This window comes from Nematolebias whitei, chromosome 21, assembly GCF_014905685.2.
Source record: "Nematolebias whitei isolate Nwh7 chromosome 21, NemWhi1, whole genome shotgun sequence".
Taxonomy (NCBI): Eukaryota; Metazoa; Chordata; class Actinopteri; order Cyprinodontiformes; family Rivulidae; genus Nematolebias; species Nematolebias whitei.
In genome coordinates, this window is record NC_056518.1 from 21,893,253 (window position 1) to 21,910,619 (window position 17,367).

Sequence of the window (17,367 nt, forward strand, 5' to 3'; positions counted from 1 at the left end):
AAATATAAATTACACATGCCATACACTTAGTTAATTAAATAAAACGAAATAATAGTAATTACAAATTTTCAGTCGAATGTTGTTGTTTATTCAATTAAGAAATTTACGAATTATTTTTTCTCCGGAACTAATAATGCGTATGACGAGTTTCACTACGGGCGTGTCTTTTTGGGGGGTGACGTCACTAATACGCGTTCTGTCACCTCATTGGTTCCGTTTCTTCCGGCTTCTTCGTCTCGGTCGAAATCCACAAACAGACGAAACCAACACCACAATGAAGCGATATTTGGATTAGACCGAGGGCGTACTGCACTCCTCGGATAATTTTGTCATTTTCCCAAAAAAGTTTGCTTCTTGTTTTACCGTATTCTCCGGGTAATCGTCGTCTGTCAGCGGTTGAGGATTAGTTCGTTCGGAGCGGATTGTAGCCATGATGGCGTCAAGCTACAACGCTAAGGAAGAGGACGGACACCTCCCGGGTTCTTCGAATCACAGTGGGACAGGAGCTATCAAAACTAAAAAACCCGATAATACAGCGTTCAAACAACAGAGACTACCAGCCTGGCAGCCCATCCTGACTGCAGGCACTGTGCTGCCTGCTTTCTTCGTTATCGGCCTCATCTTCATCCCCATCGGTATCGGTTTATATGTGACATCGAACAACATTAAAGAGTTCCAGGTACGGTTCATCACTGTCTATGCTATATTTCAATAAACTTCATTCAGGTCTTTCTACACTTTAACCTTTTTAAAACACGGTTGGCAGTTTGGCAAATCAATGCACAGCTTAATGACTTTGAAAAATATCATTAATGACAAACAACCCCCAAAAGTGTTCTTTAATATCAGTTTTAAATATGCCCATCTACATCCGGGCACTTTTTAACGTTCAGGATGAATAATCAGTACAAATATTATTTTGTTGTGCCTTAAAATATTACATAAAATGTAGTCCTTCAGCACTACGGCTAGCTTGGAAAAATATGCTGTTTTGTACTATCAACTATAATATAAGCCCATTTCTAAAATATTAATACAAATAAACTGGTCAAAACATCCACCCCCATACATAATGAGTTCATAAGGTTTTCCAGCTTGTGTGTACAGTGTATAATATTGATCAGATATTATGTGAGAAAATATTTGAATTACTGTAGCTAAAAACGTTGCAGAGACTTGCATCATGGTTAGCTTGCTTGTACTAAATTATCTGTATGCATGGAAAATAGTAGGAAGTAAGCATGCATTTGTTTTATCTGATTTATTTATGCTGATCATTTTCAGGTTGATTACACTGGTGTGGAGCTCGACAGTCCGTGCCACATCTGTGCCCAGAACTTCAGCCCAAACAGCACCACGCCATGCTTCTGCACGGTGAACTTCACGTTGCAGCAGCCGTTTGAGGTGAGCTCAGGTCCTGCTGCAGTGCAGGTTCTTATTGATCCAATGAATAATACATGGGTGTGCTGCTTCAGCAATAAAAGCGAGGAACACTGCCCTTCCAACAACAACTATCCATTACGGTAAATTTTTAATCCAAAAAAAGAACACTCAAGGTTTGTTTAAAAGCTGTTAAGCATTGATTTTACTTATAAAATATGCAGGATCACTTTCAGAGAGCCTATAATGATTGTTTATATAAATAGTAATTAGCCACTTGCATTTTTTTGTATACATTTCTATTTTAAAATATGGTTATAATAAAAACAATGAAATTTAAACTTGAGTAAAACTGCATACTTTCCTTCAGATTAAAAAGGAAAGGTGATATTTTTGAATATTGGAGTGTCTGTGTAATTTAGCTTCTGTTTAACAGGGATTATAATGCAGGGAGTATTTACTTGTATTCATTTTGCTTTTCATTTTAAACAAAGCTGACACGCATTCTCATTTGCATTTATTGCATCTCTTTTTTTTATACCGTACATATTGATGTTGTCATTGTAATAGTCACAGTAAATTAAATTCTGTTGATTACACTATACCACCCTTTTTGTCTGAAATTAGACAGTTACTGGAAATTGCTCAGTGAGTCATAACTTTTTGGTTTTCTTCAATAGATTTACTGTGGATGAGGATTGTCAACAATAATACCCTGTTATAAAGATCCTTTGAGATTATAACAGAAACTTGATCTGATTTATAACAAAAAACAAAAAAAAAACTCTTTCAGTGGCTTTTACTTTTTGTAGCACACAGTGAGTTGCAAGTTCATTTATCACAAGAACATGTTTGTTGTGCATTTGATGCATGGCATTCAGTTGCCATGCAGTAAAATTTCATTAACTCATGTTCGTAATTAACCCATTTAAAACCCAGAATTAAATTTACAGTCTTGTAATACAATGGCTTACATCCATCCATGATCCTTTGCTTGTTGCTGAGTAGGGTGGATCCTTACCTCTAAGGGAGATATCACGTTCTTTCTGTCATTACCTAAACTTTGTGACCATAGGTGAGTGTAGGAAACGTAGACTGACAGGTAAACGGAGAGCTTCACCTCGAAGCTCAGCTTCCTCTTCACCACAACAAACTGGCACAGTTTGCAGTACTGTGGAAGCTGCACCGATTCATCTGTCAATCTTCTGTTTCATTTTTCTCTCTCGCTCAAAAACAAAACCGTGACATACTTGAACACTTTCACTTGAAATAGCAACTCACTCCCAAAATGTAGAGGGCAATTCCTTCTTGCTCCAAATGAGGACCATGGCCTCGTTCATGCATTTTTCTGTTTTTCCTGTCAGAAAGCAGTGATTCATTATTGTTATTCTCAAAACACTGAGAGTTTGTTGACCTACTGTTTTTTATATATGTCATTTGACAAACTTCCATTAATATAGATGTCTGTGCAGTTGGTCAGAAAGGTTATGCCGCATGTCTTTTCTTCATAAACAAGCAAAACGTTGTGTCATGTCTCTTATTTAACTTGTATATTCATAGCAGAGGAGAATGGCATTTAATCTTGCCCTGTGGAGCCAAACTTAACAACTTCCGTTCCAAAAGTAACCTTATTAAATTTAAAGCTCACAGAAAATGTTCCTTCCACTCATAAACCTGCTCATTTGAAGGTTTATTTTCCCATAAAAACCTCATTAACATGGTGACCTATATTAAAGTCAGCAAATGGAGTGAGGTTATGTCTGTTTACAGGCATATTGATTAAGAATGTCTTTCAAGTTCTATGTGGAGTTTTCATTTAGTCTTAAAAAAATTGCATTTAATGTCAATCTTCAATAGGATTTTGTTATTTTTTTAGGTTAAACTGATGAGAAGAGTTGCTTCCTTATGTATTAAAAAAAGCTTTGAGCGTCACACTTCATATGTTACATTTAGATTCAGTAGCCTGCTCTTCCTCTCTCTACAGAACAATGTCTATATGTACTACGGCTTATCCAACTTCTATCAGAACCACAGACGCTATGTGAAGTCCAGAGACGACAAGCAATTAAATGGTGATTCAGGAGCTCTAAAGGTAAACATTTTGGTTGACCCCCATCTACATGTAGAGATTCTAGCAAATGCCTTCTCTTTTGGATAAATGCATTTAACTTTTTCAGAACCCCAGCAGTGACTGTGAACCATACCGTAAAGTTGGGGGAGTGAACATTGCCCCGTGTGGAGCCATAGCCAACAGCCTTTTTAACGGTGAGCCTATCCAAACACCATTTTCTGACAGACTGACACTGTTTTGGTGATGAAATAAAACCTCATCTGATTATTGAAACTTGCTGTAAAACCTCTGCTAGTCTTGTGAACTTGCTGTAAAACCTCTGCTAGTCTTGTGAACTTGCTGTAAAACCTCTGCTAGTCTTGTGTTATGATTTCCAAACTTTTAATCATTTATTGCACCTAAAGAAGCAATAAAAAATAAACCTTTTGCTTTTTCTTTTTTTTTTTCCCCCAAGACACTCTGGAGCTATCTTATATTGATGTCAATGGCACCTTAAATCCAATCGATCTGCAAAAGAAGGGCATTGCATGGTGGACAGACAAGCATGTGAAGTTCAAGAATCCTCCTGGAGCTAATCTAAGTGTTGCTTTCCAAGGTGAGTTCTGCAAACTTCTTTGCAGTAAATGTGATATTTCTAATCGCTGAAGTTTTATCCACTAGCTTTGTTTTGATCTGTTTCAGACACAGTGAAGCCGGTGAACTGGAGGAGGCCGGTGTACGAGTTGGACCCGTCAGATCTTGACAACAATGGATTTATCAACGAAGACTTCATCGTGTGGATGCGCACGGCCGCTCTGCCCACCTTCCGGAAGCTCTACCGCATCATACCCAAGAAGTCGGGCGCCACCTCAACTCTACCCAGTGGAAGTTACAGCTTGAAAATTGCTTACAGTATCCTTTACAGTCCAGTCTTAAAATCACGTTCATGAAGTTCATGATTTACAAACCAAGTTGTGTTTTTTTTTAATTAATTTAGCAGAACTTCAAAAGGTTAAGATCTAAATACGTAAATCATTTATTTAAACAAGGTTTTGTGGTCAACATTGCTGCATGTACCTTTTGATCAAGAGGTAAAATAATTTGAAATATTCTCCGTATCTTTCTTCAACTGCATATAATCAGATTACCCCGTGCTCAGCTTTGACGGACGCAAGAAGATGATCTTGAGCACCATTTCCTGGATGGGTGGGAAGAACCCCTTCCTGGGCATCGCCTACATCACCGTGGGCTCCATCTGCTTCTTCCTCGGCATCGTTCTGCTCATCATCAACCATAAATATGGCAACCGCAGCAACAGCGCAGATATTCCAAACTGAGCGGCTCCCGTGTGTTTTCCACGTCTCTGCATGCATCGCTGATCTGCTCTGGACTGCCCGTTGGTGTGGATACACTGTGATTATTGGCGATGGGGCTGCAGACGAGTTCCAAAGCGTCTCATCATATAGCTTTTGTTTACGTGTTGTCATGTGTGTGTTCCTGTACATTTAGCTCCAAGCTGGTTGATAAGCTCGTCACGTTTTTGTTTTGAACCATTTATTTATCCACACGTTGTCAGATTTTATTTTAGCAGTGCTTTGCCGAATGCTTTTTGAAGGATGTGTGTATTCTTGAATGCAAATGTTTATATTATATTCTGAAACAAGTCCTGCTGATGAATGTAACATATTACCTCCAGTTTTTAGGATGACCTCAGTTACAGAATGGGTTCATTGTTGCTTGTGCGCCGTTAAAGACAATAGACATTGATATCTAACTGCTAATATTTAATCCTAGGAGTGACATAAAGCATATTTAACAAAAAATATCTATCTAATGTTCACACTAAGCCAAACCTCTAAGAAATTAAATTCAGTATTCTTAATTCCAGGAACTTTCGACCATGTTTTTGTCTAGTTCCATCACAATAAATTGTTGCTTATAGTTTAGCCTGAGTGATAAATCATCTAATGAGTTGACCAAATAATATGCACTTTACAGGCATGACATTCGTTACTATTCCACCTTGTTTCACCTGATTTCACAGTTTCAGATTTGATGCTGATTAAAAAAATGCAAAGCTTTAGCTTTTTTGGGTTTTATAAGGTTTCTATGGTCTAAATAAAGAACTTGGCCTTTATGCTGGTGTCGTTTCTGATTTTTTTTTTTTTTTTAATGCAGTCAAAACTGAATATCCTGTTTTCAGCTCTCGTGGTTTGAGTGTTTGTAGGTGGTTCAGCTTTATATACAAATTAAAACTATTTTAATTGTACTTATTTTTAGATTGTTTTTGGGTTAATTGGACCGCTGCTTTAAGACTAGTTTATATTTTTGTTTTCTAAAACCTTATGTTGCTATAAATTGATTCAGCTTAAAGCATTTTATCCGTTGACTTTATATATCGTTTAAGAGGCAACTTTTAATTTTAGATTAGAGATACTAAGAATGTTTTGGGTAGTTTCAGAACAATTTAATTGTTTTGTTGATCTTTGCTGCCACCTGCTGGTTGTTTTTTGGATCGTCATATATTTAATCGTTTTCAAAAACTGACTTTAATCAAGATTACTGTATTTCTCAAGTTTTACAAGTTAACTTTCAACATGGGAATTTCAAAATAAAGCCAAATGGCCACATGAATGGGTCAATTTTTATACCCATAAAATGTTACAATAAAAGCTTAATTCAAAAAAAGTCTTTATAAGGCTTTATATTCTTGCTTCAAGTTTCTGGGCATTGTTTAGAGTTGAAAATAAACAACTCAAAATGTTTGATTACCTGAAAGTTTACAAATTGACAAAGTTTGTTATAGGCATGCTGTGTTTAATTCATCCTTCAATTTCAAACATATATTTTAATAAAATGTTCTAGTGTCACTAAGTCTCAGTCCAAAAATGTCAGATGTTCTCAGTTGTAAACCCAGAAATGTAATTTCTTGCAATTTTTCAGAGTTCATAATGACCCTCAAGGAATCAAATGTGAGGTAGTTTAAACTTTTCTGGAAGTAAAATTAGGTAAATTGAGGGAATTAGCATGAATAAATAATATTTATATTTACACATCCCGTCAGTCTTGTTTTTATTTCTCCACATGGTTCTCTCTGCAGTGTGGCAGATCAGACACCAGGGGGCGACATTCCCTGAGAAGCATGCAAGTGGAGCGTGATAATGAAGTTGTGTCAGTGAGTCATTATTATTTTTTATTTTATTTTTTGTAGTGTGATTCCATGTAGGGAACTCTTACAGAAAATTTGACATTAAATTATAAAAAGGATCTGTAAAGACACGACTTTTTTTGCAGCACATCAAACAAAATGCCTTTACATTTAGTTCACGCAGCTTTGTGTGAATAGCTGTGCAAATATATATAATCTGTTCAGCATGGAGTTTGTCTCTACATTGCTTTCTTTTTTGTTTGGTTTGTAATAGGTAAGATAAAACATTAACAATCACAACTTACTGTACACACGCGAGCGCGTAAACGTTGACTCACCATCTCTTTGTGGAAAAAATTGCGACCACCAGGGCTCTCATTTCCTCTCCAACTCTTGACCCGTCCATCCCACCTCGATCTGTAGCTCCATTTGACCATTTTGAACCCATCACTCTATCTTCTCTAGAGCAGGTCATGTGCAGCTTGAAACCTTCTGGTTCCCCCTTCGATGTGGTCCCCCCTCGACTACTAAAGGAGGTTTTTCCTACTCTAGGTCCGTCCATTCTTGCCATAGTAAACAGTAGTTTATCCACTGGCATGGTGCCAAAATCCTTTAAACATGCTGCTGTCCAGCCTCTCCTGAAAAAAACAAACCTTGACCCCTCAGTCGTTTCCAACTTCCGGCCTGTCTCCAGACTCCCATTTGTTTCTAAAGTACTGGAGAAAATAGTCGAGTCCCAGTTGAAGTGCTTCCTGGAGGATCACGCCATCTTAGAGCTTTTCCAATCTGGCTTTAAACCTCTCCACAGCACTGAAACTGCCCTGCTGAAGGTCTTTAACGACATCTTCAGATTCACAGATACCGGTGATTCTGTGCTGCTTGTCGTGTTGGACCTCACAGCCGCCTTTGACACCATCGACCATGAGATCCTCATTGCTAGGTTGGAGCAGTGGGTGGGCATCACAGGATCAGCCCTCAATTGGTTCAGATCTTACCTCACTGACAGATCCTTTTGTGTCTCCATCAAGGATTTTCGTTCCGCAGAGGCAGAGCTTAAATGGGGGTTCCGCAGGGGTCCATACTGGGTCCCCTCCTATTCCCTTTATACCTGCTGCCGCTTGGTGCTATTTTCCGGAAACACAACATGCCCTTCCACTTCTATGCCGATGACTGTCAAATTTACTTCCCCCTAAGGCACAATGGTATGTGCTCTATTCAACCGCTGCTCGACTGCCTGGCTGACATCAGGGACTGGATGGCTTTAAATTTCTTAAGTTTCAATGAAAAGAAGTCTGAAGTCATGTTGTTCCCTCCCAACGACACGATCACAAACCACTGCATTGACCTTTCCGGTCTAACACTGTCAGAAAAACAAAGAGTCACTAATCTGGGCGTGATAATGGACCCTTCCCTGAAACTTAACAATCATGTAAACATGATTGTTAAATCATGTTTCTTCCAACTGATGCGGCTGTCTAAACTGAAGCCCATATTGTCCAAAAACAACCTGGAGACAGTAATACATGCATTCATTACATCTAGGCTTGATTACTGCAATTCGCTCCTGTTTGGTATCAGTCAGACCTCCATTGCACGACTACAACTGGTCCAGAATGCAGCAGCCCGATTTTTAACCAGTACAGGCAAAAGGGAGCACATTACACCAGTTTTGGCCTCACTGCACTGGCTACCGGTTCACTTTTGAATACAGTTCAAAATACTCATATATGTCTACAAATCAATGAACAGTGTCGCCCCCCCCCCCCATCTCTCTGATTTGCTACAACCGTATGTCCCACCACGCTCCCTGAGGTCAGCGGACCAGTTGCTCCTCACAGTTCCAGGAACTCGTCTTAAGCGCAGAGGTGACAGGGCCTTCTCTGTAGCAGGACCAAGACTTTGGAACGAGTTACCTCTGCTTGTCAGACAGGCCCCCTCCCTCTCGGTTTTCAAGTCCCGTTTAAAAGCTCACTACTATTCAGTGGCTTTCAACACAAGATGATCTGTGTTTTGATCCTGTACGCTCCACACTGGTTAGTCGTCATTATCTGCATCGTTTTTTGTCTATATTCTGATTTACCTCATTTTGTATTTTGCTTTGTGTGTTACCTGTTGTTTTGTCTGTACAGCACTTTGGTTGGCCTTGTTGCTGTTTTAAGTGCTTTATAAATGAAGTGGTATGGTATCACATGATGGCCCGGGCAGGGTATCAGATTTCCGGATATTCCCATAATTTGCAGCTGTTTATTCTCATGTTGTCAATATCGAACCGGTGTAATTTACTTCCTTTTTATTTCCACAATAAAAGCATGAAATATGAGCTTTTTTTTTTTTTTAAATCAATATTAGTGCAGCGACAAAACATAGCAATATTAATTCCAAACAGATTCGCTCAAGCTGCTCTGGCTGGTTATTATTTATTTTAACACATTAGATGTTGATTCAGTGTTAATTTGACAATCTATCCAACGTGGTTCACATGGAATGGGAACAACCTGTAGATTGTATTATTGCCTCCACTGGTGGCTGTGATCAGTACTGTATACTGTATTTATTCATTAAGTTATCATAATAATAATGTGTTATTTTATGTGGTGTGTGTGTGTTATGTGACATTTCTTTATATTCTCTATTATCTTTATATATTGTGATTCTTTTGTATGTTCTTTTGCACTCTGGCACAATAATTTCCTGTGGGACCATTACAGTTCTATCTTATCTCATCTTATCTTATCTTATGTGTTGTCATCAGTTCCCATACAATGGCAAAATTGGCTCTCTGCATTTAACCCATCCACCCCAGTGGTGCAGTGGGCAGCTATTGAAAGCGCCCGGGGAGGGTGTGCTGCTCAGAGACACCACGAGATGTGCAATGACTGATGCCTCTTTTGTACTGATATTGTCCGAAAACTGAGGTGAGATATTTAGAATTAAACTGTTTTATTTTGAATCTAAAATACTGAGCCACATAAGAGATGTTTCAGAGAATAAAAATTCTATTTTTTCTCACTCACTGTGACTAAATCACTTGTGCAAAAACAATTTGCCTTGATTTAAAGTGTCTGATAAAATTTAGAAAAGTTCAGCTTCAGATTTTAGAGTTTATTTTTCTTCCTTTTTGTTCATTCAACATTTATTTATACAGGCTAGCCCACGAGGACTCATTTACAAGATGGACTTGTTCCAGACAGAACATTATGCATGTTTTAATAATTGTCCTGGAACAAATAGAAAAATAAAATCAATCATAGTGACTATAAGCACTCATCTTCTTTCTGCTGTTCCCTCTTCAGGGGTTGCCACAGTCCTGACTCTCTCCAACTACTTTTTTTTAATTCAGCCTTTATTTAGACAGGTTAATCCCATTGAGGCTCAAGGAATCATTTACAAGAGAGACCTGATTTCTTAACAAAGAGTGATGACAGCAATGGATAACAGTAGACGATCATAAAATAGGCAAACAAATTTAAGTGTACTACTACTACTACTACTACTATTACCTCCATGTCCTCTCTAATTGCAACCATATATTTTCAAATAGAACCAGCAAGCTGCCTTGTCAAATAGATTAACACTTTAAATAAATAATTCTTAAAGTTGAGCAAGCCATTATATTTGTACAAGAAAAACAAACACAAGGCTCTAGACGGTTTTATTTTGAAAGAATAACCGGAAGTCAGAATAACCGGAAGTCGAATAAACTTTCGCGCAACAACTAAGTGAATGAATGGAAGCAGCGTCGAACATGTGGAAATCCGCTCCGTTTATATGTGAGTAAAACTCGTCAAATTGGTTTATTTTAGAGTTTGTTTGTTTTTGTTGCTCTCAGTTCCACAAACCGGATGTTTTAATTGCATCACTTTAATGAATCATAGGGAGAACGTTAGTGGACAGAAATGACTCAATGGGAAGCGAAGTTTCATCATCAGGTTTCCATGTTTGTTTCATGTCCTGGCATTTTTCCGTCATGTTACGTGTTTGTGATTCATTTATATCAGACCGTGGTTAAATTATTCACACTGCTGAACGTGATGCACCTTAAAATGGGATTAAAAGTAGTTCTTTAGCTAATCTTCACCGGTGTTTCCCGGCTGTCACTTACCTTGGGCGCTCTCCTCTTCGGGGGATTTTTGTCGATGGGGGGGGGGATGCCCAGGCATGTCTGTGTTGTGCGCCCATAAGTTGTTTCTTTGTATATTGTTTATATGAAAATACATTTTTTAATTAAAAAAAATATATATTTTTAAATATTTTTATATAAAAAACGGAGGGGGTGTGGGTGAAGGACATTTGGTAGGCGGTGAAATAGATTGTGCACAATGTCTGTTAGCAAAATATCTCAAGAACATTGGACAAATTTTATGAAACTTTCTGGAAACAGCACTTCTCTGCTGCTATTTCTGTCACAATGTTTAGACACTAGGTGGTGAAAACCTTTATTATTTGTAGTTTATTAACACGTGTTCTGTTCTGTCCCCAGTGGTCCTGGTCCAGTTCTGTGGAGCTGTGACCCTCAACTGCACGTCCACACGCACTGGTGACCTCATGACTTACAGCATAGACAACTCTCAGTTTCCTGAAACTAAAAATAGCTGCTATTACTCATGGGACAACTCAAGTGTAAGTTTAGACTCATCTTTCTGGCGTTTGTTTTAGATATTTAACCAACACGCCTTTCTTCGTTTCCAGTATGACAATCATCATTATCATTATCATTTCAGGCTATGCTAAAGTTTGTAAAGCTCTAGCTCATTTAATCCCTAATCTTAACCTCTGACACCTAGCCCAGGCATCCAACCCTCACTGTGACCTCTGACCCCTTTCTCTAAACCTAATCCACACAAAAAGTTAGTATGCATTAAAAAGCATGGAAGAGGTTCTATAAACTAGTCAGTCTCAGTTATTGCAGGGCAGGAATTAAAACAAGGGGCATTTCCTCTTTAAGAAACTATCAAAAATATTCCTGTGGCGTGAATGCACCTTAGAGCGAATTGTTGGGAAAGTGCTGGGTCTAAAATAACTCGCATGTTCAAGTCCGTCATCAGGAAAATGTGTGAAAGTAGCTGATGGAAATGAGCACCACACTGTTTTTATATTACCAGTACACCAAATATGTGCTTGTTTTGTTTGTATAACAGGCTAAATGTTTCTGTTTTTTTACTTTGACTGTAGACGGTTCTTGCAAACCACAAGAACAAACTCAAGGAGGTGAAGAAAAACAGCCTCGATGCTCTGCAAACTTCAGGCTGCTTTGTGGAATTGAACTGGAACGCATTCTGCACCTCGGTAATAAACCTTTAATAAATGCTTGTTGGGGAATTCCTGCACGTTTACCAACTTGCGAAATAACACCCCATATACACACACACACGTAAAAACACAGCGAAGGACATGCTCGCTCGCCATTAACGACAGCAGCTAGATTCTCTGGATTCTGTAAAATCCATTCAAGATAGCGGTACGAGATTAAAATACTGAAGACTTCTGTGTATTTCGCTTTATTATACAAGGAATATGTAAGGATCAAAACATAAATCTCCTGGTAATAATACTCTTTCTTAATTTCCACAGACAACCGGGCACGTGGTTGATTTCACAGCCAACTGTATGAGTGAGTATTCTCAGCTGTCAGTGCTGATCTCTTTTTCCGTCATTTAGTTTAAAATAAATGGCAAATTTCTATTCATCCATTGCACTAATGTGGAAATGCCTGTTTTGCAGCAAGCTGTGCTAAAATTGATTTGATTTTCAAAGGTAAGGTTGAACATGTAGCTAACATGTAGCATAAGCTAAAGGAATGTTTACATTTTTAATTTAAGTTTTCACCCTGTTTGTTGGCAGAAGGATCATGGTTTCTTGCAGTACTCATCCTACTAGTAGCTGCGCTCACTTTTCTGCTTTTCAAATTTCGAAAGAAAATTTGCAGGTATTTGTTTATTTATTGACAATGTCAACCTAAGAGAACATGTTTTCCTTTCATTTGTCCTGACTGTATGAATGCTTTGTTTTCAGCGGCAGCACATGCAGCTGCAGCCAGTGTGGAGGCCTCTACTACACCAGTGTCAAGATGCAGAACACGGATCCCAAACCAGAGGCAGTCGTGGTGGAAAATAAGTAGAAAGCTGTCTGCTTTGTTAATTAACCGTCGCAATTTCAGACATGGCCTTCCAGTCATATTCATGAGATGCTGTTACTCCTGGCCTTTTAGATTTCTGCAGCTGATGGCAATATTGATGCTTTTTGTGCAACTTTCCTGACAGTGTAGCTTAAACATATTTATTTCTATTCAATAAACTTTCAAAAAGATTTGTCATTTGCATTGCAGCCAAATATGATCAACAAAGTCCATGCTCAACCAAATATGATGATCTTATCTAAGTTCATGCACAAAGCTTCCACGCTTGTACAAATTGTGGCCTTTTTTAAAAAAAAAATCTGTTTTGTGTTACGAACAGAACAAACATCATTTTAAATTGAGCTCGCCTCAGTTTTAACATTTGCACTACCAATAAGCTGCGTTGTATTGGTGCATGGCTGAATTGTTCAGTTTGTCACTGTGTAAGCTGACAAACAGCTTTTATTGCATTTAAAGACCTGGTTTTGTGTAACTCCCCCTTATGAGATCCAACGCTGTGGAGGCTTGGAGACCCGTACTGCAGCACCAGGGAGTGCTCTTTCAGTGTCCTATGGCATTGCAGCATTGATGATACTACTCATGTGCAATATAGATATAATGTAATATTTATAGCTGTTATTATAATAACAGTAATTGAACGATAAATATATATATATATAGAATATATTATAAATACTGATGTGTATGTGTTGTATTGAAATGTTAGGATTTTATTAGTCTAATGAAATTATTGTTCACTCTTATTATTGCATCTTTGTTAATTTATTTTTTGCTCTATGTAACTTTTTAAAACTTTATACTGTACATTTGAAATCATGTCTGTAATTCTAATGTTCTGTGTCTGCTGATTGCGATTTGATTTATTATTATTTTTTTTAAATTATATTAAAGACTTTGAAAAAAAAGAAGAAAAAAAAAAAGCTTCCTCATTGTCTTAGTTGTGAAGTTGTGACACTACAGGGGAGGGTTTTATTGTCTGGTGACTTTCTCTTAGCCAGTAAAGGTGGAAACAGACAGGGTGGTGTGTTTGGACACACCTCTCATTTCATTTTAATCACCCCTTAAAACTAAAAATGATCCTTGGCATATTTCAAGAATGACATAAACAACACCGCTGCTTGGCATTAGTACCAGCAAACCTGAGCCTTAATTTAATGTTCTTTCGTATGGCATTTATAAAAACAAAACAGATTAAAAGTTGTACAACTACCGGTACTTTCACTTCAACTGTCTTGACTTTGATGTAAAAAAAAAAATATATATAGGGTGGTGATTTTCAACCAGTGAGAACAGGAAGTACTTTGCATAATGTGGTTATAGATTTGACACCAGATGTATTTTATTATTATTAATAATCCTTTATTTTACCGGGATAAACTTGCTGAGATTAAAAACTAATTTACAAGAGTACCCTGGCAAATGATTACTTAGTAATAAAAACAATTCCTGCCCCAACAGTAGTAGAGTCAATGGGGGAAAAAAAAAACTAAGTCAGGAGGAAAGTCACAGCAGCCTGTTGTTTGAAACTGTTTTGTTTGTACAGTTGTCTTGACAACACATCTGCATTTACCAAAACTCAAAAGGGCTGTGATTCCTGGGAACTCATGGACAGTCATGTGTCTTGCAGAATCATGTGAGCTGTCAGTAAAAGTGTGTGCATGTGTTGGATGGGTGGAGAGCATCAGTCTCCTACTTACCAGAAAAATGTTTTCATTTCAGTTTACTCTCTTATCACAAGTATTGTGTGCATACTTTAAAAAAATAGTAAAAAAAACGGTTTTTTTTATTCTTAGAAGGTGAGTGTTGTTCTGTTTTATTTTGTAAAATAAAATAAAAAAATCAGAGAAAGAAATGTGTATAATCATGTTTTGCGTATGTTTCAACAACCACATGCAGTTAAAAATAGAGGTTTCTGGAAAACTGTTCATCCTATTCAGTTGTGTTTAATAATTAAGAGCAACTTCAAGCAATGCAGTAACAAGCAAGTTAAATATGTGCAACATCATGACATGAAAAGCGAATGCTTAGACAATTGTGTCACACTGTGAACTCAAGGAAAGAGAGTGTGCATAGGTTCACTTTAGTTCATGCTTGTGTTTGGTCATGAAAAATAACAGGACATCCTCTGTGTTTCACAACATATTGTTTCTGAGGATCCTGCTCAATAATCCATGTATAAATACTAACAAAGTTAAGTCAGGTCCAGTGGACGGTTTCTTTTTGTTGAAACAAAAGACTTCATCAGTCCGAGGAGCTGCAAACAAACTCAGGTTTCTTAAGAACACCATCACATAGTGGGCCAACCAGTTTGATGGTGCTCAGATGAGTTGGCTGGAGAGAGGGGGATCCCAGGAAAAAAAAAATAAATACTTACAGTAGGCCCTTCCTGTGGTCTGTGGGCGGGGCTTCATAAAAATTGATAAAAGCCTTCCCTTGCAGTAACAATGCGGAAATGAGGTTTGTTCCTTCAAAGATGCGGCTCGCTGCTGTGGTAGCTCTGTGTGAGTATGTTGCATTAAGTAGTTTGGGCTCGTGGTTAATTCACAGCTTTTGTAAAGCCTGTATAAATAACAAATTAGCGTCATCATGTTTTGTAAACTCACTGACTCGGACGTCCGTGTGATGAAACTGACCCAATGAGCCCAAAACACCGGGTCATCACGTCGCAGCTAAGCTCGTGCTTTTATTTACCGCGTATTTGCTTAAAACTCTTGTTTCTGAAAGACAACTCAGTCGCTCGGGCACCCATTTCGTCATAAATTTAATTTGATTTAAACGTGAGGTTGACCGCGAGATAACGGTTTACAGTCACTACAGTAATAATAAGCGCACGTGCTCGCTGTCATCCGGAGGATTTCCCTCTGACGCTCGTTGCTTTGCTGATATGATAAAATCCGCGACATGACAGAGCTTTATACTCCCAGTATCAAGTTAATTACTGCATATAATCAAATTCACTTATAGGTGTAATGCTTTTATGATTTACGCTAAGCTCTACTCTAAACACTACGTCAAGGGGCGGGGCTAAATTCTTGCTTCAGCCAAGAAGGGGAATTTCATTCATTGTTACGTCATCCCAAAGCGGTGTTTATTTTGGCTTGTGAAAACCAAATGAGTACAATCTAAGTTTTAAATAAATGTAATCATAGGTTTGTTGTGTGTTAAGCATTAAAATACTAAATATTGTCACGTTCAGTGAATGTTTTGAGTGACTCATCTAACATATCAAACTGTAAATAGACTGAGCTACAGCCATTTTTGTGATGCCTAGGCTCATGAGATATTTTGCTAACAGACAAACAGTGTTGACTCCCAACAGTTATTGCTAAAGTTTTGAGCTAAGATGTCGTGCAATGAGTAGCACTTGTATAAGTGTTGACTTGAGTTATAGCCGTTTTGTGTGGGTTTTATTTAGGCTCAGTTGGCTGTGGTGGCCATCTTGAATCAGATTTTGTTCCAGTAGTTCGTGAGATATTTAGATAACAGATGGACAAATGTTGAAACACACACAGTAAAAACACAATCATCGATTTTTGACTTTCAACAGCAGGTGATGAGCACAATCCGAGTCAATCTTGAGCTCTCAATAAGTTTTTTTATACGTTTATCTCAGTAAAACACTTGGGGAAAAAATGAACTGACAATAATGACAAGATTAGCTCAACTATATGCTGCTAATACATTTAAATGTTCAGCTTAAGTCACAGGTATTCCTTTTGAGCCGTTATGATCCTTATTAAATATCTAATCTTGTCTATCATTTCAAGTTCCACCTTTTTAAAAACAATTCAGACCTAAAGCAACAAAACTAACCATATTTCTGTATTTGTTTGCAGACTGGCTTCTATTGTCGTGTCGTGCTCAAGACTTTAACTGCACTGCTGCTCGAAACAATAACGGTGTGACTTACAAGGTTTCAGACGAGTCTCGTCCTGCATATTACAAGGCATCTAGGTGCACTTACATCTGGAGTAATGCCACTGTAAGTTAGTGCCAACACATCGGCTTGTTTCCTGTGTTTGAATGCGACTCATTTGCTTTCAGGCAATAAAATATATTTTTTACTATCTATTCAGTTGCCCTTTAAATCTTATATAAACAGTGGCAACAAGTCTGAATCTGATTATGACATGCATTATCTGTAAAATAAGGCCTTATTACCAGTACTGCAGAATCATTCAAAAATGTCAACACATTCGGCTGTTTGTGGCTAAAATATGAAACTGTTGTTTGATTTTTATAACTGAAACAGACATGCTTTAAGGTTTTTGGTAATTATGTCTAACCACTTTCCTTTTTTATATTCCAACTTTAGGACTACACAGTTGCAACCAACTTGGGGAGTGAGTCATGTTTGATGGAAAGCAGCATCAACGAGCTAAATGCTTCAAGATGCATCGAGAACCTTGTTTGCAAACAGCACTGTACATCAGAGGTATTCAACTTACCTGCACACTGACGGCAACTAATAAAGTAAACTCTGCGCACAAATATTAAAAGATACAAATCTAACATATCTATCATATGCATATATATATATATATATATATTATATAAACAGTGTCAACAAGTTTGCATCTCATTATGTTATGTCTTATCTGTGAAATAGAGTCTTATTTTACAAATAATTCATGTATATTTTTTACTATCTAT

At 37.7% G+C, this 17,367-nt stretch overlaps 1 protein-coding gene and 1 long non-coding RNA gene across 2 annotated transcripts; both read left to right on the forward strand.

Moving 5' to 3' along the window:
- The first annotated feature begins 212 nt into the window (after positions 1-212).
- LOC119427500 (cell cycle control protein 50A) lies at positions 213-5,503 on the forward strand. The gene is made up of 7 exons (XM_037695125.1): positions 213-679; positions 1,285-1,404; positions 3,365-3,472; positions 3,558-3,645; positions 3,906-4,046; positions 4,133-4,342; positions 4,574-5,503. Exons 1-7 carry the CDS (start codon positions 431-433, stop codon positions 4,765-4,767), a joined length of 1,110 nt encoding a protein of 369 aa, XP_037551053.1. The 5' UTR covers positions 213-430; the 3' UTR covers positions 4,768-5,503.
- Positions 5,504-12,155: 6,652 nt separating this feature from the next.
- Positions 12,156-12,492, forward strand: LOC119427270. The gene is made up of 3 exons (XR_005187648.1): positions 12,156-12,189; positions 12,300-12,332; positions 12,420-12,492. It is a non-coding gene; the product is annotated as an uncharacterized LOC119427270 (long non-coding RNA).
- The last annotated feature ends 4,875 nt before the right edge of the window (positions 12,493-17,367 follow it).

Coding starts and splice junctions, on each gene's coding strand:
- LOC119427500 (XM_037695125.1), top strand. CDS start 431: ATGATGGCGTCAAGCTACAACGCTAAGGAAGAGGACGGACACCTCCCG. Junction 680..1,284: donor ACAACATTAAAGAGTTCCAG/GTACGGTTCATC, acceptor GATCATTTTCAG/GTTGATTACACTGGTGTGGA. Junction 3,473..3,557: donor GTGATTCAGGAGCTCTAAAG/GTAAACATTTTG, acceptor TAACTTTTTCAG/AACCCCAGCAGTGACTGTGA.